At 29.6% G+C, this 23,467-nt stretch overlaps 1 protein-coding gene and 1 pseudogene across 2 annotated transcripts; both read right to left on the bottom strand.

Annotated features, from left to right (window-relative positions):
- Nucleotides 1-4,090: 4,090 nt before the first annotated feature.
- Nucleotides 4,091-5,132, bottom strand: LOC120075977 (ethylene-responsive transcription factor TINY pseudogene; annotated as a pseudogene). The gene has a single exon (XR_016529241.1). The product of XR_016529241.1 is annotated as an ethylene-responsive transcription factor TINY pseudogene (transcript).
- Nucleotides 5,133-15,529: 10,397 nt separating this feature from the next.
- LOC120075630 (uncharacterized) lies at nucleotides 15,530-19,671 on the bottom strand. Its single transcript, XM_039029200.2, has 4 exons — nucleotides 19,196-19,671; nucleotides 18,739-18,867; nucleotides 18,581-18,651; nucleotides 15,530-15,989 (listed from the first exon to the last, which is right to left on the bottom strand). Exons 1-4 carry the CDS (start codon nucleotides 19,355-19,357, stop codon nucleotides 15,743-15,745), a joined length of 609 nt encoding a protein of 202 aa, XP_038885128.1. The 5' UTR covers nucleotides 19,358-19,671; the 3' UTR covers nucleotides 15,530-15,742.
- Between the last annotated feature and the right edge of the window lie 3,796 nt (nucleotides 19,672-23,467).

Below are 23,467 nucleotides of genomic sequence, written 5' to 3'. Positions count from 1 at the left end.
TTATTCAATACTTGTCTTTTGCTAATTAAATAATCAACTATTTATCTAAATAATAATGAAAATAATTATTACTATTATAAGAATGAATTATCAAACTTCCTTTTCCTAAAAAAGAAAAAAAAAATCTTACACTTTTATTATTCAATTATTTTAGCTATAGTTTTAAAAATATTAAGCTTCAAAATCATGAGATTTTGCAGCTCACCCCAACCATTTAATTTTTTATGGGGAGAATATATTGATTATAATAATGCATATGCATACTAAAATGTCAACCAATATGACCCATATTTTAGTTGAAATGAATATTTTAGCATTTGTGAGAGGAAAGATGGTATGAGATGCTTTGGACAAATACATATATGGTATATGTTAACACATATAATAGAGTATTTTAAAATGTAATTATATTTGAGATTTTCCATTTTTTGTTCTCTCTTAGCCTCAACTTGGCTATTAATAAGAGTAGATTAGGTATTATGTCACATGGCAACTTTGAAGATTTTTTTTTAATTAAAATATCTTTAGATAAATTAATCATTTATAATTTCATTTGGGTTTGCATTCATTTAATTGTAGACTTGAATGCCCCTCCTAATAAAGAAAACTTATTTGAGAAGGTTGCTACAATATGGTCATCAATTTTGTACTATTAGATATGGTTGGGATTGATGCCCTAAATCTCGTGGTTTTGTAGTTTGTAATTACATTGTACAAACACTTTATTTATCTAACAAAATAAGAGGTATTTTATTTGTTATTTAGTTGCATTAACCCACAAAACCAATAAATTAAGATCCAGGATATGACAATATCCAATTGGTTGGGAAATTTACTACATTTTTTTGTTGCTTGTGAGTTCGAAAGGAATTCGAAGAGTTCACGTTTCGAGAGGAACGTGAATTTTTTTTTGGTCTTCAAGGATATGTTATCTTTGGATCTCTTCTTCCTCTTTAATTTCTATACAAAAGCACGCTTATTAGATTATATATATATCGTTTCTGTCCTCTGTGTTTTCTACATGTTCTATAAAATTAGAATTGAGACACGATTATTTACGCAATAGGTACTTGTGTATCCTTTTAGATATGAGAGAGAAAAAATGACAAAAGTATTTTAAATTTATATCTATTGATTATTGGGATACGTAGATTTTTTTTATCTACATAATATAATGATTATGGTAATACGGTCACATTGTAGCCGTCTTTCTTATCAAATAATTTTTACTTGATAGGAGTAATCTAAAGTTTTGATTTTAACATAGTATGGAAATAACCTCATTTTAGAAAAGGAGAAAAAAAGACATCATTTGAAATAGCTAATAATTATACTATATTCAAATGGATAAAACTTATGAAACAAGTACAATAATTTGTCAAACAAATGTCATGATTATGGTAATTGGTTCAAATATCCAAACATCCAAATACCAATTTATCCATGTTGGTAAATTCGCTAGCTTGTAAAAAGTAAATTCAAATCAAGAATCTTTATGTCCATATTTTACGAATCCAACATCGATTTAGAGAAGATGACATTTTCCATGATAAATGTGACATCTTATTAGTTATAAGAAATTTCATACTTATATGTTACTTTACATATTTTTAGAATTTTTTTATATTTATATTTTTTCAAAAAAATATTCACATATTTTATTAACATTTACATAAATTTGGGCATGTGCATTTTAAAATCACGATTCAATTTTGTAACTTATAAATATAAAGGTCAAAATAAGCATAATTTAACTAATATAATACTTGTACTTTCAATTTTGAAGTTGGAGGTTCAATTCTCTCGGTCCACATATTGCTGGAAAAAAAACTTGGGTTAAAAAATACTTTTGATCCCTAAACTTTCATAAAAGTAACAATTTAATCATTAAACTTTGGTTTGTAACGATTTAGTCTCTGTGCTTTCAACTTTGTAACAATTTAGTCCATGTACTTTCAACTTTGTAACAATTAAGTCCTTAGACTTTGGTATATAATGATTTAGTCCTTGGACTTTTAAATTCTTAACAATTTAGTCTCTAACATAAATAAATTTATCAAAATTAGACGTTACTTTTTATTATTTTATGATGTAGATTTTGTCTTTTATAAAAATTGAGTCTCTAATTAGTTTATCGGTTTACTTATGCAAGTAATCTCATTAAATCTTAATACTAATTTCTACAATAGCGACTAAATTGCTATAAATTTTAAAGTACAAAGACTTATAAATTGTTACATACAAAAGTTTAAGAACTAAATTAATAAAATTAAATATTCAGGGATTAAATCGTTACGATTAAATTGTTATTTTAATAAAAGTTGATGGATTAAAGTGATTTTTTTTTAAAAAAGAAAAACTTATAAATATATTGAGATTTAATTAGTTGATGTGTCATTCCAAATTAAATTTTGCATTTAAGAGTAAAAGAAATATTTAAACTAAAAACAAAATATTGGAACTTACAACTTTCAAGAGAGTTACTTTTAACTCGTTGAACCATATTGCATTAGATTTTGATTCCAATCAAGTCAAAGTGAAAAGAAATATGGAGTATATTCAATACTTGAAACATTATTTGATTTAGCTTTATTTAATTAATATCATTTAGATTATTAAACTAATGTTAAACAATAATGAGATCCACTACAAAAGAACATGATTAAAAAGTTAAGAAATTAACTTTGTTAATATTAATTAAATGATTGAAGATCAAAACTAGTTATTAGTGGAATTAATCATCATCAATTACTTAACCTTGTAGAAAAGAAACAAAAAAATTGCAACAACCCAAGTATGGAAGTGGAAGCCAATTTATATATACAGAGAGAGTTTTTAATTTTATATTTTTAGGAAAAATGGAAAAAAAAATTGGAGATTCATTGACCCTATTGAAACTATAATAATAATATATGTCTTTAAGACCGGACACGTGGCCGCTCATTTTTGTCCTCCAACTATCACATAATAATTATAACAATAATGAAAAAAAAAATATATATTTATATATAGTTCTTATAAATATAAACAAAAATGGTTCATTTAACATTACTGCCTACAAAATTTTTCTTATCATTATGAATCTTCAAGAACCTAATTATGAGAGAGAGAAAGTGAGAGAATCACACACATATATAAGTACATATAGACACTGTTGTTTTTACATATGATATTCTTTTTTTAATAAATAAAAAAAAACTAAAAATCCAAATTTAGGGTTGAATCACTCTCTTTTCATTTTTGAAGTGAACCTCAAGTACTATTTGGCCAAATGGGGAAATTAAAATCCCCAACCATAAATATCAGAATTCAATTAAAATTAAAATAAAAAAATATCTCATAACAAAAATATATTATCAATGTTAAGTTGAAATGGAAATTTATAGCATGATTTTAAATATAATATCAATTTGATATTATAATAATTAGAAAAAAGAAGGTAATTTAAATGTTTGTTCCAAATGTTAAATGGTAAATTTGAATAAAATAATTCACCGAAAAAGGATGATCAATGAAGACGCGTGGATGTTGCATTTCTAAATTTATATGGTTTATTTTAACTTTTTTAAGTAGCAAAATTTTCTATGGCGTATACTCTTGTACTAAAATACTTAAAACAATTCCTACACTGTGGGAACCATTCAATTTTATTTATATGATCCCAGATATTCAATTCTAGCCTTTGCGATTAAAAAAAACTCTAAATTTAGCTTATATTGTTAATTTAATATTGATTTTTTCAATTATTTTTTATTTTATACCATCATTTCTAATACAAATGTTGAAAAGATATTTATATATCATATTTTATTAGTTGAGAGGAGTATTATTATTTAACCAAGTCGAATAACTAATTCAACATTTAGTAAAAATAAAGATATTAAAATTGAATATTTTAAAATACATTAACTAAAATTGAGGAAGTTATATGGCCAAAATGGTATTTTAATTAAAAAAAACTTTCAAGTAGCAATTTTAGTTTTTCAAGTAATTTTAAAATATAATTCAACCGACATAAAGTATATATAATCACCCTAAAAGTCAAATATTCCATTTCTATCTCTCACGGTAAAAAAAGGAAAAATTAATATAAAGAGGAAAAAAAGAAGAGGGAATTGATTTCATTTCATTTCAACAGTCAACACTGTACAGTTGTATGCATTGAAGAAGAGAGAAAAATAAGGCCAACAAGAGAGAAAAACAGAGTTTTTCAAGCCCTTTGAAAGAAAAACCAAAAGGACTGAAAAGCAAAAAAAAAACATTTCGAGAAATATAAACCTTAAGAACTGAAGAAGAAGTGGCAAAAAAAAAAAAAAAAAAAGTTGATGAACAGAACAGAACAAAACAGAGGAAAGTAAAATACAATAGATTTTTCAATAATCCCACAAAAACCCTTTAAACCCATTAGAAAGAAATCCCATTCCCAACTTACCACAATCCCCATTATCATCATGACAATCTTCCTCCAAGCTCTGAAGCCACGGCGGCGCGTAAAGCCACGCACCCGATTCCAATTCCGAGTCAACAAACACAAACTCACCACCACCACCACCACCGTCATAACTCGTTCCAAGACTGGGTAACTCAACGATCTCAGTAAGTTCATCGGAGAAAGCAGAGGAGGAATTAGTATTATTATTATTGTTAGTACTATGATTAGTATTAGATGAAAGATTATGCATATGGGCAGCTTTAGCGGCGGCGGCTTGAACATCACGAGGAGCAAGAGAAACAGGGCGAGGAAGAAGATGAACAAGATCAGGGAAATTAAGAATAGCGGAATTTCCTTTGATGCTTAGAGCTGCAACATCATGAGCTCGAGCAGCCATTTCAGGGCTGGGAAAAGTTCCTAACCAAATGCGGGATTTCTTCCTTGGTTCTCGAATTTCAGATACCCATTTCCCCCAATTTCTCATACGAACGCCTCTGTAAAGTGGGTGTTTTGAATTGGAAGTGGAATTGTTGTTGATTCGTTTGGGTTTTTTGTTTGAGTCTGAGGAAGAAGATGAAGTGGTGGAAGACTCTGTTTCTGAAGAAGGACTCATTTGTTTACTGCTCATTGTTAAGTCGGGGAAAACAGGGGATTTTGGATTTTGAGGGTTCGGGGATTTTTTGTTTGGTTTTGATGCTTTACAATCATACTTATAGAGAGAATATTGTGTGAGCTTGGGTAATTTTTTTTTTTTTTTTAATTTAAACAAAATTTTAAAAAATGTTTTTGTTTGTATTCTAAAATGGGGTCCTCACAGAAAAAAAATAATTTTTTAAAAATAGAAAAATAGTAAAATTTTAATTTTCAGGATAAAGATTGATAGAAGCCCATCAATATTTATTAGGGATAGAAACTGATAAAATCTATCATTGACAGAGTCTATCAATGTTTTTTTTTTTTTTTGCTATTTCTATAAATAGTTTGATATTTTTCTATCTATGAAATTTTTTTAAAAAAAATCTATATGCGTATCATTCCTTAATTTGAAGTTTGTTCTTTTTTAAATAATTTGACCTCAAAGTCATATATTCAATATATTCACACATCTAATCAAGTGCCTTTGAAAAAAAAAATTCAATATATGATTTTTTTTTTTTTCAAATTTTAGAGTAACAGAGCTAATAATTTTTTATTTTTTATTTTATTTTTTTTTTATAAAAAAAAGCAGTATGGGCTAAGTAAAAAAATATGGATTAAAATTGAACATTTGAAAGTTTAAGGATTACGATTGAACGATATTTTAACAAAAAAAATTGCATATATCTTGTAATAATTAAAGAGTCGTTTGGATTGACTAAAAGAAATGTTTTTTTTAAAAAAATCATTTTTATTTAATTTTTTTTTAATAAAAGCGGTTTAAAATAAATTTTGAACTATTTTAAAGATTATTTTAAGTGGTTGTTAAATACTCAAATTTTTTCTAACATGATTTATTTTCAAAATTAAACACTCGAAAAATTAAACCAAACATACCTATATTGCTGAGCGTGGATTAAAAAATAAGTAAGGATATATTTTGGATATACTCATATTTTTACAACTCACTCTAATCATATATTAAAAATAAATAAAAGATATTTGAAAAAATAGAAAAAAAGTTTGTGGTGTGACAAATTGTGGTGGAGAATTAGGTGGATTGTAAAAATATGGGCGTGTAATTTTCTTTGAAAAACATGCATGTTTTTTTTTTTTTTTTTTTTAATGTATATATACAAGGAATGGATATGAATTTATGGCTACTTTTTGTAAAATTGTTGACCATATTGCGGTGAATTAGTAGAATAATTTATCTTAATATTCTATGCAAAATTTTAAGTTTTCTCACAATTTAAAATAAAGCGTAAACGTTTAGATTCTTTACTAGATTATTAGAAAAAAAAAAAATTGGTTGATTTATAAGATTAATTTTAAAAACGAAAACTAAAAACCAAAAACTAAGATCTCATTTAGTAACTATTTGATTTTTTTATTTTTTAATTTTGAAAATTAAGCCTATATATACTATTTTTATCTTCAAATTTCTTTTTTTTTAACTACTATTTACTGATGGTTTAAAATCCAAGAAAAATTTTGAAAACTAAAAAAAAGTAGATTTTAAAATTTTAATTTTGTTTTTAGAATTCGGCTAAAAAATCAACTATTGTATTCTAAGAGATGTGTAAATTTTATAAAAAATTAAGAAAAAATAGACTTAATTTTCAAAATTCAAAAATAAAAAATGAAATGATTGTGAACCGATTACTGAATCATCTGACAATTATCTTCTACCACTATTCAATCTCCCCACATTTTCAGTTTCTTTTGTTTTTTTTTACCCATTTCAAACTGTTCATTTCTCCCTTTATTTTTCACCTTTATTATTGTTATTATTTTTTATTATCTTCTCCTCTTTCTCCTCCAATTTCTAGCCTCTAAAATAGGGTATCTCCTCTCTTCCTAATCTCTCTCTTCTTCTCTTTGCTTCAACTCTTTCTTTCTTTTTTGTATGTTTGGGAATTAATTCTAACCAAAGTTTTGAATGTCCATAAAAATGTCGATATCTCAATTTTGTATAAGATTCAATATAAAATATTGGTAACCAAGAAGAAACTAGAATGTATAAAAAAAAATATTTTGATTAAAAGACAAGGGTTTCACCTTTTTTTTCAAAAATATGTTTAAAATTTCTTTATGATTAGATTAGATCCACATCGTATGATACTTATTAATAGATTACATGATTTTTAAATATATTTGTTTTATTTTTATGTGTGATTTAATTGCTCTTGTTGACATTTTGATGAGAATTCAAAACCCTAACTTTAACATATACGTTCACTCTTTTATTACAAACTTTAGTGTTGTTGTATAAAAAAAAAACAGATTTTTTTTAGTACAAAAAAATCGAATGTATGAAAATGTTAAACTCCCGACTTCATAGGTAAGATTATATGTCAATTAACGTTAAATTATACTCATTTTGTTCATTTAGTTTTAATTAAATGTAGGTTTAAATACTACTTTAGTCCTTATACTTTTGGTTTTTGTTTACTTTGGTCCCTCTACTTTCAAAATGTTCATTTTGGTTCCTATACTTTCAGTTTTGGTTCATTTTGGTCTTTATAATTTAAAAATGTTCATTTTGGCTCTTGTACTTTCAATTTTGATTCATTTTGATCCTTGAATTTTTTAAAAAAGTGACCGTTTTTATCATTTAAAAGTAAAAATGAAAGGATCAAAATGATAACTTTTTAAAAGGATAAGGACCAAAATGAACAAAAGTTAAATGTACAAGGATTAAAATGAACATTCTCAAAGTATATGAACTAAAATGAACAAAAGGTGAAAGTATAAGTGAAAGGGCGAAAATATAGGGACCAAAATGAACAATTTAAAAATATAAGGACCAAAATGAACCAAAACAAAAAAATATAGAGACTAAAGTAGTATTTAAACCTTAAATATAGTAGGTGGTATTTAACCTTATTTTTTTACCCATGCCTTGAATTACCTATATTATATTAAGTAAATTACTATGGTTTTTCTTTTTTCTTTCTTTTTTTTTTTTTAATTACAGTTTTGAAAGTTTAAAGTTACTGTGATTATACTAGTGTGATTTAATTTTTTTTTTTTTTTTTAAATAACAGTACGAATAGTTGGATTTGAGTTTTTTTTTTTTTTTTTTTTGTGTGTAAAAAAATGAATATTATTAAAAGGGTAATACAAGTAAAATTAAGGCTTCAAATTGGTGTGGTAGGGATATTATAGCTTTACAAAGTAGCATTGACCAATTATTTCATTATTATAGTTCAACATAATTGTCCTCATATTCATGATACCTACCAAGCTACTTTTCATAATTTTTTTTTCTTTTATATATATTTTATTATTATTTTCCATTTTCATTTTTCATTTCTAGAGTGATGTATTTGGCTTATTGTAAAAAGGGCTTATATATATTACTTTCCATTTTAAATTTTCATTTCTAGAGTGATGTATTAGGCTTATTGTAAAAGGGAACAAGTGAACTAAATTGCCTTCTTCATTTTGGTCTCCTCAATTGGGGAAGAAACATATACCTAAAAGAAAGTACTGAACTTTAATTTTCTACATTATTAATTATTTTTAATTATTTGCCTATCAATTTCTTATTGCAAAAGAGAAGTTACATTTTTACTTCCTTTATTTATAAAAATCTAGATTGTAATGTTATATAGATGACAATTAGATTGACACAATTGATTGGTTTATGAATTTTATTGAAAATATAAAAGCTCAAACAAAAATATGCTTAGTTAGTATAGTATATATACCAATTCAAAATTATGTTTGACTTATTATATCATACTATTATACCTACCTAACAATTTTTAACATTCATTTTCATATTGATTTCCAAAATTATGTCAGATTAAACAATATAAACAAAATAAAATTTAGGTTAGAGAATAGTTTCTTTTTATGTTCTTGTACTACTATGCACATGCACCTTTTGAGATTGGTCATGGAATGTACTTTTCACTATTTTTATTTTTTAAATTAAACCAATCGTGGAGTTTGAATATTTGAATCTTTGATCTCTTGGATGAAAGTGTAGATCTAACTAGTCGACTTAGTTATGGTAAAGTTGATAATAATACATATATTAATTAATAATTAAAAACGCCTAGTTTTTACCATAGGTAGAGAATTTATTCTCAATCTTGTTGTCTCCAAAAAAGTTGGAGGATTCATGACAACTCACCGCCAACAACATCACGACATTTATTCATGGATATAATTAATGTTGATAGATCGAAGTTCATGAGTTCATAAATAAAAGTAAAATTACACCGTTAATATATTCGAGCATAAGTATAGTGGGTAGGACACTAATTACCATCTCAAAAGTGATAATCATTCGATTTTTAAGTCTCAATAATGATTGAACTTAAAAAAAACAAAAGCCCACACTCTAATTTTGGCTAAAAAGTTAAGTTGAAAAAAAAAATACATAGAAGTTTAGACCTAATTGAAATAAATTGACATTGATTAGTACTAACGATATAAAGAGACTTGTTATATCTTTTTGAACAAGCACGACTTCGTAAATCAAAAAGTAATTGTTGGAAAAGTTTAGGAAAATCAAAATCTACACAAAAAAGAAAAAAGAAAAAAGAAAAAGAAAAATGCAAATTAAAGGGAGGCATTGAGATGGATTGATCTTAGAAGATCTAAATAATGGGGTATATGGAAGTAGTTGGATTGAACACCAAAGTTTTTCAGCCTTACCAAACATTATTCATAACTCACTTTGGGTCCCCAATTGAGTTTTATATATCAATCTTTTAAATTTCATTAATACATTACATTCAATAGCCTTCTTTTAAATCCCTTATTTTTTGTGGTGTTTGACTCAATATGGGCAATGTGGTAGGGTGCAATGCTAGGGTGGAAGTAGAGAGACGTCGTCGTCCTCGTTTAGTCTTCATTGTCTCCTCTCGAGAATTTTACATTACATTTCATTTTTCATATCTCTCATTCCCTCAATAATAGAACAAATCAATTCTTTTTTTTCTCCATCCCCATTCCCGACCCCATTTGAAATTTGAAAAAAATGATCAAACCCTACAGACTTAAAATCTTTATTCATATTCTCTCTCCTGACAAAAATCAAACTATAGGGACCCTCCCCTTACCCTCCCTCTCTCTTGTAGGTTATATATATATATATATATATATTATCATTCACATCATAGAGAAATTAATATTGAATTTCTGAACCTATGATAATCAACTTATTACGTAAGAGTTGAATATGAACAGTAAATGCATTAATATATATCTCATCGGGATGAATGTGAAGTTTAATGCTCTTTTGTTGGGAAAAAAAAAATTGTACTTGCAATAGAAGTTAGAAATATACGTGAATAAGTGAGCTGTTTAGGTAGAAATTCATTTTGAATCCATAAAACGAAAGAAGTTTAAATATTACTGTATTTTCTGTTTCAGTTTATTTTTGTCTATATAATTTTAAAATAAATGAAAATCAATGATCATATATCTATTTTTTAGTGACACATTATAATTGGGAATTTTGCAGTTATATTTAGCTCTAGTTAAAATCATCCTTCTACGTGTATGCGTGCCATTTTATGTGGTCATGATAGTGTGACATCTTGGGTCGATTTTGTACTGCCCTTATCATTTTAACCCGCAAAAATAAGAAATGCCCTTCTTTTGACTTAATATCATAAGGTCGAGCTCATTTTATTTTCAACTTTTAGTATATATCATTGAAGGTCGGCAAAAATGATTAAAATATCCGTTGATATGTTGATATATTCATAAATAAGAGTGTTGCAAAAATCAATATTAAGAATTAATTGATATCTCTGATAAGATATACACTAATAATAAGATCAAAGTAAAGTGAATTTAATTTTAATTTAGAACATTTTTAAAATATATTTATTTTAAAAAATATTTGTTAATATGGACATTTTATCTACACATCCTAACAAAAGTTTATGTGAGGTAACTAATTCTAACAAAAGAAAGAAAAAAGAACAGAGAATTGAGAAAAAAAAATCATAAAAGTAAACTCTATTGTTCAATTGAAATTTCTTATAAATAGAAAAATCCTAAAAATATTAATACTTTTTGGAACTTTTTTTTTTTATATATAAAATTTAAATATTTTTAAATATTTTTTATATTTAAAAAGACCCCTTAGTCTAACCCACAACATACATGTTTATTTCAACTCATTATTATTTGGGTCATTTTGTAGGGTCCATTTTATTTTCATTGTTCCAGTATATTATTGAAATTTGGCACTATTAGATGTCAAGGAGAAGGAAGAATATAGAATGTAAATTAATGTGATAATTTTTCTTAAAAGTGAAAACAAAAACAAAAAATAAAATAAAAAAAAGTTACAAATAAAAAAAAAACCATAATATAAGAGTGAAATAGTAAACATTTCTTTTTCTTTAATTCAAAATAATAGAGATTTTATCTTTTTACTCTTTTAAAGAATGAATGGAAGATTTTCTTGAACCAATCCATTTTTATTGAAAATTTTTCTAATTCCTTTTGTTCATATTAGAAATTTGTTAAATTACGAACTTTATCTCTATATTTGTAGAGTAATGTTCAGTATATTTTGAATTTCAAAAATATTTAAACTATTAATTTTGTGTCTAATAGATCTGTCAATTTTAAAAGTATAGTGAAGCTTTCAACTTTTAATTTTGTATCTGATACGTCTCAAACTTAATATACATGGAATTAAAAGGTTAATGACCTACTGACACAAGACTAAAAACTTATAACTTATGGGCTAAATTACAAAAAAAGAAAAAAAAAAAAGAAAGAAAAAAAAGAAAAAAGAAAAATCACATCTGAATTTTTCTCTTCTTTTTTTTTTTCCAAATCACTCTTAATTCCTTAAAAATTTGTAATATTACTCCATACATTTCATAAGTATTTCAAACCTATCATTAAAAGTGACTTGGAATAGAAGTTAGAACCGCAACACTCTACACCATTCCATAACCAATATACCTATTTTAAGTTTCAATTTCTATTCAAAATTTTAATGAGTTTCTAACACAATGATAGTTTTGAAACATTTACGAGGTTAAGGATAACATTGCATCTTTAAAAAGAATATAAGTATTATTAAAACAATCGACAAAGTTCAAGGATATTTTTGTAATTTAACCAAAATTATTTTGATACTTTTTAAAGTTTAGAAAGATACTAAACATAGTTATAAAAGCTCAAAAACTAAAATTGTAATTTAGTCTCTTATGAGTCCCAAGGTAGAGATTGAGATATCCAAAAGCTGCCACTAAGAGAAAAAGGTTACTACTTTTGGAATAACAAATGCATTGACTGTATGCACATCAGCAGCCACACAGAAATTCTTGGAAGAATAATATTGAAACTTTTTTTCATTACATTCCATCAAAATTCCACCATCACAAGCTCACTTCAGTTGCTCAAACAGCAACAACTCAAGCTCTATGTTGATGAATTTGGGCAAAAAAGATGACACAAATCTCACAATCCCATGTGAGAATGAGACCAAATTCTTGTGTTTTTAGACCAAATTGATTGTTAATTCATTGGTTGTTTAAGGATTTTATGCAACTCATTTCCTTATCTCTTTTGTTGTTTTTTCTTTCGTCGTTTTGCTTTCAGAAATCTCCCTTCACTCCTTTTCTTGAGAAAGAAAACAAACTCCCAGCATGTGCCTTTTTTCCTTTATGTTTTCAGCTTGAAGAGCTTTTTTTTATCATTTCTCCTGTCTCACTTTGCTAAATCATACTGACTTTCTGGTCTGAATTTGAAGTTGGACATTTTGAGTTTCTGAGAGATTTATGCAATAAAAACAATTCCTTCCTTGTGGGTTTCCATTTTGTAAAAGGACTTGTATGTTCCTTTATGAGCTATGCGAGAAAAATGGTTATAATACTTGTTATAATACTTGTTGGATGTTGATTTTGGATAACGGGATGAATCGTATCCAAGTTTTCAAATGGTATTGATAACAAGTTTGAGGGGGAAGACCAAGGGAATCGTGTGGATTGTGAAACAGGGTGGTCATTGATTTAGCCTACGAGATTTGAAACCTACCCAAGTTTTTTAATGGTGCTACAATTCCACGAGGTCAAAAGGTTCAAATCCCCGCCTCATGAAAATATGAAATAGAGTGGATGATGATTTGGATAACGAAATTTCGAATCCTACCTAAGTTTTCAAATGGTATTAATATCAAAGTTTGACAAGAAGAAACTAAAGGGATCATGTGGATTGTGAAACCGGATGGACGTTGATTTAAGATAACGAGATTCATAACCTAAAAAGTTTTCTAATTGTGTTATCTTAAGGAACATAATATTTCCATGAGGCCAAAGGTTCAAATCCCCACATAATGGACATGTGAAATGGGATGGATGTTGATTTGGATAACAAAATTTTGAGTCTTACTAAGTTTTTAAATGGTATATCAATATCAAGTTTGAGAGGGAAAAAACTAAAGGGATCATGTGGATTGTGAAACGGGGTGGACGTTGACATGGATAATTAGATTTGAAACCTACTAAAGGTTTCTTTTGCAGTGGTGCTATCTTAAGGAACATAACCATTCTATCAGGTCGAAAGTTCAAATTCTCACTATATGAGAACGTGAAACGGGTTGGATGTTGATTTGGATAATGGGATTTTGCGTCCTACGCATGTTTTCAGATGGTATTAATATCAAGTCTGATTAAAAAAGAAAAAAGATTATACTGACTGTGGAACAGGGCAGATGTTGACTTGGATAACGGGATTCGGAATCCGTCCAAGTTTAACAGAAAAAAACAGATTATAACAGTTGCTTCAATAGCTACCCAGCCTCTTCATATGGTGTTGATATGAAGATTGATCAAGATGAAGGGAGGGTGGGGATGGAGTATCTATATCTAGTTATCAAGATTTCCAGTTTAACATCAACGCAAATCTAGAACTGTCCCAAACAAATTTCTGGGGCAAACCACAATCAATTCCAATATGGTTAGGTACAACACCCCTCTCTCATAGACTGCAAGATTCCTAAGTTCTCCAACTTTTGGATGTGCATTTAATAAGCTCAAAAAGATTAAAGGCCTCTCTTTCTCCTTTTTTTCCACACAAAGAGATACAGAACACATGCAAGATATTTCATCTTTGCATTTCAGTAGTTTGAAGCCACTTGTTTTTCTTTTTCTTTTCCCTTAAGATCTTAAGATACAGATGGGACTGAACTGAAGATACCCCCCCACCCCTCCCTCCTGGTTCTGTCACATGCTTTGCCTCCCTTCAACAAGTTTTTTCATTTTTCTTTGTTTTTTTCACTCTGAATCAACCCAACATTGAATAAATAAAATGCAAGTGGGTTCTGTTTTTGCTGTAAAACTAAGAAGAATGGCCATTGATATCCTCCATAATCAAAGCAGTTGATGAATGGAAGGGAATGGAGGGAGTAAAACTCCAACGGAGGGTTTTTGTTTTGAATGCAGTAGCTTTCAAGAACGTGTCGTTGTTTGTGTATTAAAGACAGACAGGTGACAAACTCCATGAAACATGTTGTCAGACATGTGTATGTGATGGTTACTTCTCGGAAAATTGGTCCCTTCTTTTAGTGAAAAAAATGGGAATTCCTATAGCCCTGCTTCAAACAACGTACAGTTCCCATTTCTTTTCTATCTCCCTGTATGAACTTTCTCATCATCATTCAATATATGCACAGAAAAAATCTTTGAAACAAATAACAAAAATAGGATAGAACCATATCTATGTGTTTTTTACCAACTAGTTAAGACATATGGCCTCAACTAAAAGGCCAGAGCTTCAAATCCTCTCGCTCCCACTGGTTGAACTAAAAAGACTGCAGGTTATTGTAAATTGAAATCCATCTTCATCTCGTTCTAACTAATCATTTAAAAGGGATAGATGCAGATTTTGACGGCCATGCTAAGTTGGATAGACTCATGAGGAGTTGCCTTCGCTTGTTGGGCCTTTTTTGTAAAGAAAGTTCTCGTTCTAACTATTATAGGTGTGATTTGCATAGTTTGAATCCCTTCTTGTAAAAGGAGCTCTCTTTTTTGTAGGTTTGTTTTTTGTATGTCCGTGTATTCTTTCATTTTTTCTCAATGAAAGTTGTTTCTATAAAAAAAGATTGAATCCTTCAAAATGGTTTCTAAAATGCACCTCTGTAGTTTGTAAGAACTGTTTTAAAACAATGGGCAAATCATACAGGTGTGGTTTTCCATTTTCTACTGTTGAAATCAAGCAGGTGGGAACATATATCTCTCTATCCTGTTGGTTTTCATTTCCCATGATGAAATGTTGTGAAGGAAATGGAATAATGACTTGATAAGAGGGGAAGAAATATGGACAAGCCATGCTGTTTTGTTTAATTTTTCAAGGCTGAGAGGGAAATTAGGCTTGAATATCAGATGGGTCCACTTGTTGATTAAGGTGTCATACTCCACTGGAGGAAATACTGTAGAATATATCAGAATGGAAAAGGAGGGAAATTACACATTATATGAAAAGGATTTGAACCATAAAACTTGTCTCTCCTTAAATTATTGTTCATACACAGGTTATCGAGCATAAAAGAATGTCCTGGTAAATACTGTTGGGTTATGATCATCTCTGTAGTTTTGCAGTTAAACTCTAAGGAAATTGTAATCAAGTAATTCCTCGAAAAGTATGCTAATAGAAAAAACAAGGGCAGGCGTGGGTGTGTTTTTCCTACATTTTTCTTCTCTTGGGGCTTAAAATGAAGTCGTCATCGTCGTCGCTATCATTCATGATCTTTTTCTTTGCTTTCATATCGCCATTCTTAGATGGCTGTTGTGGCTTCTGTGAACTCTCTGGTCTGCTCGGTGGTTTTGCTGATTTAATTGGTGTCCCGGTTCTCTGTTCCTTTTGTCTTCTCAGTTTCTTGTCATACGCCTTTTTAGCCTTTTCGGGAGATAACATGCCATGCTCCATCATCCTAGAAATTTAGACTGGTTATCTCTTCTGATTTCCCAATAAAGAGTAATGCAAGGTTTTACAGAAACCATAAAAAATGTTAAAAAGAGATGGCATTCTTCAACCCAAGACTAACATGGAGGCTAGCAATCTCATTTTAACAGGAAAAAAAAATGCTAAAAGGATAATAGGCCGATTTGAATATTTGACCTGAGATAACAAGGGGCTAGCAACTCATGATAACAATGAAACTATCAATAAACATAATGGCATACTTCCAAAAGCACAATCAGAACCTCAGGTCAAGTTAGTTTTAACAAGACAAGAAATATTGGATATTTTTCATCAAGGGATGTTCCAGTACCGCCAGAAAGCACGATCTAGACTTGTAGGTCTATGGAAAACTGCATCAGTAGTTCATATTAACAGATCTGAAGACTGGATCCTTTAAAAATCCTACAATGATGTACCAACATTTTATTAAACTTAAAAAACATTTCTGATCGAATATCTAATGAAGTAACTTTCACTTGAAAATAAACATTATATGCATATTGAATTCTTGAAGTAGCAAAGATGAGAGAGACAGCGAGAGAGGAATTGGCTAGAAGTGTGCAAAGACTTAAATTGTATTCCAAATGCTTCATCTATGCTCTATCTGCAACCAAGCCTTTAACATTTAGTGTACTTTACGCTCGCTTTAACTTTTTAGGAGACTGTAACAGCAGGCACAGGAAGATTCCATGTTTGATCTCTATTTAGTTAAGTCCTACTATATCAACCTACAGGATTCTTCTGGAATTCCTGAAACTTGCTTCAACTTGAAGTGGCTGAATATTTATGTGGTATCCCGTGAATATAATGAAAGAACTTCTTGCTACTGCCTTATAGTGCCCTAAAATGGTCTTAGAGATGTAAGACCATTGATTGAATTCCAAGTGCAAAAAACACAATACCTTCATGTTTATAATTCATGAGTCCACAGAATTTTGCTTTGATGTTAACCATTATAGAACTGATTACTTCTTTGCTACTGAAGGTCTTATGTCCCATCTTATACATTATAAATTTGGAATTCTTCTTCAAGTGCAGATTCAGATAGAGTATCTTATCTTATAAGGACTTTGAAGGTGAAATTGAATCAGCTTTTAGAACTCTTCTTATCCATTGTAAGTTAGAAGTACTTTTGCATGAACAACCAGGAAGGTAACACGAGAATTTCAAATTCAAAAAGAAAAACCTTGTTCTCAACTCTCCTTGAAGATCATACAACCTCGATTTTAATGTTAAAGCTCCTTAATATCGACCAGTAATCCATCAGAAGACTCAAATTTTTGGTGCATCATTCCCAAAAGCCAACAAATCACACCAGACCTTCTGCCAGTGAAAGAATCCTCATTCTGGCAAACAAAGGACTGGCTCCATGATATGTAACTTAACAGTCCTAAACCAAGATAATCGCCTTTGAACTGCAATCTTGCTGGGGCAGGAAAAAGAGACTCTTCAACCCAAACATAGTTCCTTGAGCTCATTAGAGATGATCCCCAATATATCAATTAAAACCAGTAACAGGTGATAAAAAAATATATGGTTTTTATTTCATTGTTTAATTTGTGGTACCTGTGGAATTCAATCCTACCCAACTACTCCATGGAAAGAGTCGAGAGACTTCATCTGCCCAAATGCTAGCTCATAGAGTGCTCAAAGGTTTTCATTCATTAAGTTTTCTACTTGGAGGCTTGAATCCAAGACCTTCGTTGAGAAACTTCCTCAAACATCCTTACTGCCAAGACTGCCCTTTGAGGGGTTAATATGACAAAATTATTGCAACAATAAACATAAATCTTTAACTTCAAGAACAAATATGTGTATTGGTATAACATGCTCTCTACATGTCAGTCATGTACGTATACAATTCACATTGCACACTTTATACCATATCCGTAAACTCAAGTTACAAAATGAAAAAATTCAGACAGTAGAAAGAACGTAGGATCAGATGCCGGCTATTATATTCAATTCTGATATGTTCCATATAACTTATAAGCAAAGAAACATTAGCTCCTAGCAGGAGGCATCTGCACGAGTTGGATTTGTTCTCATCTAAAAAGCTAGCCACTCGTTCGATCTATCATTTCTAGCATCAATGTTGAATCAAACTTGAAAAGTTTCAGTCTTAACCCAATGGTTCGTCTTGTCTGAGTAACCTACTTATTGAGCATCACATGAAAATTGGAATGACCCATACACAAAAGGAACCACTTCATTAAACATATCTGCCCCTAAAAGACAGCCTCTCACGTATGACGTTGGTTGCATCTAGTCCCTATAATTCAAATTTAGGACCTATAGTAATAGTAGATTAAACCGAAGATAAAAACTGTCCAACTTCACTAATACCTTTAGCATTTTGTCTGACTATAGGAAACTGTCTGCCATTGAAACTCACTCAGATTATCATCGGTCTAGGGGTAATGTATGAATTGAGATAAAAATGAACACGGTAAACGTCCAGTCCAAAGCAACCTCAATTCAATATTCCTAGTTAACGAAGTCCTCAAAGGATTAAATAGACAGTGAATGCTCAAAAGAATATCAGAAAACAAACCGCACCAAAACTCTGCCATTTCACTTGCTGGTATCTGTTTCGACAAGGACTCGTAAAATATCCGAAGCGGCTCTCTCTGTTCACGACATACCAAAGAACAAGAATGATGAGTTCATGAATCATATAAACTACACAAACTATTAAGTAGGAGGAAAGCACAAACCTCTTCAGGTGGATCATATTTCTGACCAGGCAAATTAAACACTTTCTTTTCTCTCACTTTAGCAGTAGTAGTAGTTGTTGTAGTTTTTGTTGTCGTCTTTGAAGAACTCGAAATTGTCTTTGACTTTACCTTCGAAATAGAAAAACAATAGAAACCCAAATTCAAAAATCAGCAATCAGAGCAAGGAAGGAAATCACAATCACTCACAATCACAAATATTCCAAAGCCACCAAGAACAACAGCCCAATGAGAAGAATCCAAATTTCAATAAAACCCCCCAATAAAATACGAAATTAGAACATCAGAAGTAACTGAAAGAACCCCAATAATCCGTTACTCTTACCAATTTCAGATGCGTTTCAAAACATTAAAAAATTCAGACAAAACCAAAAAAACCCCAATTCGCGGCAGCTAAATCTGAATCGAAAATGAAACCTCAAAATTCTCAAATGGGTACCTCGGATTTGGTGACAAGAGAGATGGATTTGTGCTTAGAAGAGGAAATTGAGTTCTTGATGGAGCTGTCAATCTTCTTCTTATGATCAGAGGATTCAAGCTTTAACCTGGAGCCGCCATCAGGTTTGAGCTTCGAAAGAGTGGGTTTGGAGTCTGAAACCATAATGGTTTTTTTTTCCCTTCTAATTTTTGCGTTTTAATTTAGAGGTTTTATCAGAAGAAACAATCTTCTTCCTCTCGTCTTCCTTCTTCTTACACAGAAGATAATCTAATCTCTATTCTTCGAATTCCTTGAGAACATGATAATAATAATAATAATAATAAATGTAGATGAAACCGAAAATGAAAAGTATCAATCAAAACTTCGCTAATTAAAAATGGTTTTTTTTCCCGTATTTAACTGCAATTTCTGATCTAGTTTAATTTAACAGATGATTACCAAAAAAATAAAAATAATTTTTTTTCCCGAAGGAGACTGATTAGAGGATGTAAAAAGACTGTTCTGACCTCATGATAAAGTGACGCGTAGCACTCACTTTCCATTACGGCGTCAACATAACTTTTTCTTCTTATCAGAATACGAGGAAGCTTGTCAGAAAAGATAACGGAAAAACTGCCAGCTCTAACTTTCACGTTACCTTGGCTGCCACGTGGCACTGTCTAAATATCCTATCTTTTTGTGTAACAGCTTGAGTTTTTCTTTTTTTGTTAGCCAAATATATTTTAGATTAAAAATCAGCACATGGGAGGAACATGAAGATATAAAAAAGGGGATGCAATCAATTGATTCTAATCTACAACAATAAATTCATAAGCTTAATCAAAATGATACTTTAATTGACATATTTATATTAAAACCTTAAAATCAGAGATTTGATTCCTTCATCTCACATATTATATAAAAAAAGTTCATGAATTTAGTCTTGCTTCATCGTCAAGAAAGTAAAAGAAGACTATTATCTTCAAGTTTAACTCAAACGTAGCTTTACTTCTTTTTGGATGTGAAGTAATGTCAACAAACATTAGCTCTCCTTGAAAAGAATATGATCTAAACACACCTTCCAATTCGACTATCTTGTTACAACTTCACTCGAGTCCTAGCTTTGCCTTTTGCATCTCCCTCCTTGCAGTCAAGGTAACAATTAGTGTGATCTGTTTTTTTTAGGTAACAATTTAATTTCTAAATTTTGATTTGGTAACAATTAGTGTGATCTATTTTTTTTAGGTAACAATTTAATTTCTAAATTTTGATTTGGTAACAATTTATTCTTTATACTTTAGTATGCAAATGTTTAACTCCTATACTTTCAAATTTATAACGAATTAATTAGTCATTTACTTTAAATTTATAACTTAATCTCTATCATTAAAAAAAATTATCTAATTAAAATGTTGTCTTTTATTACAAATCAGTTTTAGACTTTGTAGGTTATAAAAATTAGGGGTGTTCAAATAACCCGACAACCTGAACAACCTGAATTACTCAACCCAAAATGTAAGGGTTGGGTTGGGTTTAACTTTTCCTGTTTTTGTTGGATGAGTTGGCTAAAAAAGATTTGGGTTGACCCGACCCAACCCAACCCGAATTTTATATATATTAATAATGCATATACATCTTTATTTAAAGTTTGATTACTTTGTATTGATCACTTTGTGATTTTTTAATTTTTCTTTTAAAATTGTTATGATATTTGTCTTTGTTTAAAGTTTGCAATAAATATCATAGATATTTGATATTTAGTATTTGAATTTTATGAGATTTTAGTTATTAATCATGTATTATATATAAATTTACATATTTTTAATTAAAAAGAAAAAAAATAAGTTATAACCCAACAACCAAACTCAACCCAACCCAAATTTTAAGGGTTGGATTGGAGAATTTATTTGAGTCATTTGGGTTGTCTACCCAATCAATCTGAATTTTCGGGTTGGTCCTAAAAATATCTTCAACCCAACCTAACCCAACTCATGTACACCCTTAAATATATTGAATTTCTAATTTATTGATCTATCTAGATAAGATATTCTATTAAATCTTAATAAAAAAAATGAATTGATAAGAACTAAATCGTTATTTATTTTAAAATATAGAAACTAAATTGTTATTAAATTGAAAATATAGGGACTAAATCAATATAAATAAACAAAGTTGAGTGATTGAATTGTTACTATGTGGTTCAATGACTAAAAGTGGTATTTAACTATAATTTATCCTATTGTATTATTGCAAATGCACTTTTTTTTTTTTTTGTACAATAAATAAAGATAAGGATGATTTGAATCTCCTATGGCCTTTGAAAATATAGTACACATCAATTACTTCATTCAAATGCACGTTTTTAAACTTTATAGTTGTTGTTGTTTTTTTTTTTTTTTTTATTTCAACTAACTTAATCAATATTTCATTAAGTACATTTTATATATTAAATCAACATTATTATTTTTTAACTAGCATATCAAATTTATCATTAATAACACGTGTTGAAGTAATTTACTTTTGATATTTATTATTAATAAGAGAAAAAAGTTTGTTTCACCTATCTATTATGTCGTCTCTACTGCACCCAATTAAAATTTGGATTTTTTTAAAAAATAATAATGACAAAAATAGGGTTGAGGGAAAGTATTCCCAAAAATAGGTGTTTAAATCATGTACCGGGTACACGATAAGGCCTAAATCGTGTACCGGGTACACGATTACCTAGTCACCTGGCACGCCCAGTCTGACATGGCAATCATGCAGGTTTGATTGAGGGAATCGTGTACCGGGTACACGATTACCCGAAGTCGTGTACCGGGGTACACGACTTACACGCCTTAAAAGCTCCGATGAACCATTTTTCTTCCTCACGGAAATGCCTATTGTTATTCCTCACCGCCGCTTATCATCATTTTCCCTCACCGAAACCATCTATTTCACTGAAATCTTCCAAATTTTCGATTTTGCTCAACTTTCAGTCCTCCATTTGATCCTCACCAAATCCTCCATTGTAGCGGTCGCATTACTCGATTTTCCTACATTTTTGGCTGCCGAATTTTGCTTGGTATATTTCTTTCTCTAGTTGGGCTGATCTGTATTTATATGTATGTTTTTGCATGTTTTTTGACTGAATTTTGCTTGGTATATTCCTACATTTTTGTATGGTTTATGTATAGTTTATGTATGTATAATTTATGTATAGTGTATGTATAGTGTATTATATAGTTTATGTTGTATAGTTTTGTGTATGATTTAGTTTATATATAGTTTGTGTATGATTTAGTTTATATATAGTTTATGTATGATTTAGCTTATGTATGATTTAGTTTATGTATGATTTTGGGCTGATCTTATATTTTTTTTATTTGTTTGGATTGATTTAAACTTAGAAATCTTATATGTATAGCTTATGTATGATTTAGTTTATATATGATTGATTTAAACTTAGAAAACTTAGAAATTAGAGTTTGTTGGGTTGACATATTAACATATTTTTTGTCAACTATAACAGTTGAAAAAACATAATAAATATGTTGATGCGTCCTGAAGATTTAATAATTATTGAACCTGAAAATGATGGAGATAGTGATATCGACGTTGAAGTGGATGAATTATTTGGAAACGACGGTAGTGGTGAACAAGATCTTGAGTTGGTACCGTCGGAAATGTTCAATCAAATAGATTGGGAAATGACAAATTTAACGTTTGAACTAGGGTCTACTTTGGAAGAAAGGAATGTAGGAGTAGATAACTGTAGTTTAATATAGAAGGGAATGTTGTTTAATACCAAAGAAGATTTACAACTTGTTGTAAAAAATATTGTGTGACAGAACACTACGAAATTGTCGTAGTGGAATCAAATCAGGACCTTTGGTATGTTAAATGTAAATCCTGGAGTGACGGATGTGCTAAAAGGCTACGGGCATGTCGGCGCAAAACTCATGGGATGTTCGAAATCACAAAACTTCAAGGAGAACACTCATGTTTATTTTTCAGAGTGAACACAGGATCATTCACAGCTGGATTCAAATTTCTTGAGTATCGAAATTCAGAATTTGGTTAGAGCTGATCTTGGAGTACTTGTGGCTCTACTTCAAGAAGTCATTAAAAGACAATATGACTATAATGTCAATTATAGACGGGTGTGGCAAGCCAAGAGAAAAGCGTTAATTGCTGTGTTTGGCGATTGGGAGAAATCATATTCTTAGCTTCCATATTGGTTGAGTGTTGTTGTTCATTACAACCCAGGAACACGAACAGACCGGTTTTTCCTTCCCTCTGAGGTGCCAG

The sequence above is a fragment of the Benincasa hispida genome, chromosome 4 (assembly GCF_027475165.1).
Source record: "Benincasa hispida cultivar pf3 chromosome 4, pf3_genome.v1.1, whole genome shotgun sequence".
Classification (NCBI taxonomy): Eukaryota; Viridiplantae; Streptophyta; class Magnoliopsida; order Cucurbitales; family Cucurbitaceae; genus Benincasa; species Benincasa hispida.
This window is presented reverse-complemented; position numbering and strand designations above follow the sequence as displayed.

Bases quoted from the DNA above. Each gene is read 5' to 3' on its own strand.
- LOC120075630 (XM_039029200.2), bottom strand. From the start codon at position 19,357: ATGGTTTCAGACTCCAAACCCACTCTTTCGAAGCTCAAACCTGATGGC. The intron at 18,868-19,195 runs GTACCCATTTGA...TCTATTTCGAAG, and splicing joins CTCTTGTCACCAAATCCGAG to GTAAAGTCAAAGACAATTTC. The intron at 18,652-18,738 runs GTTTGTGCTTTC...TGTCGTGAACAG, and splicing joins AATATGATCCACCTGAAGAG to AGAGAGCCGCTTCGGATATT.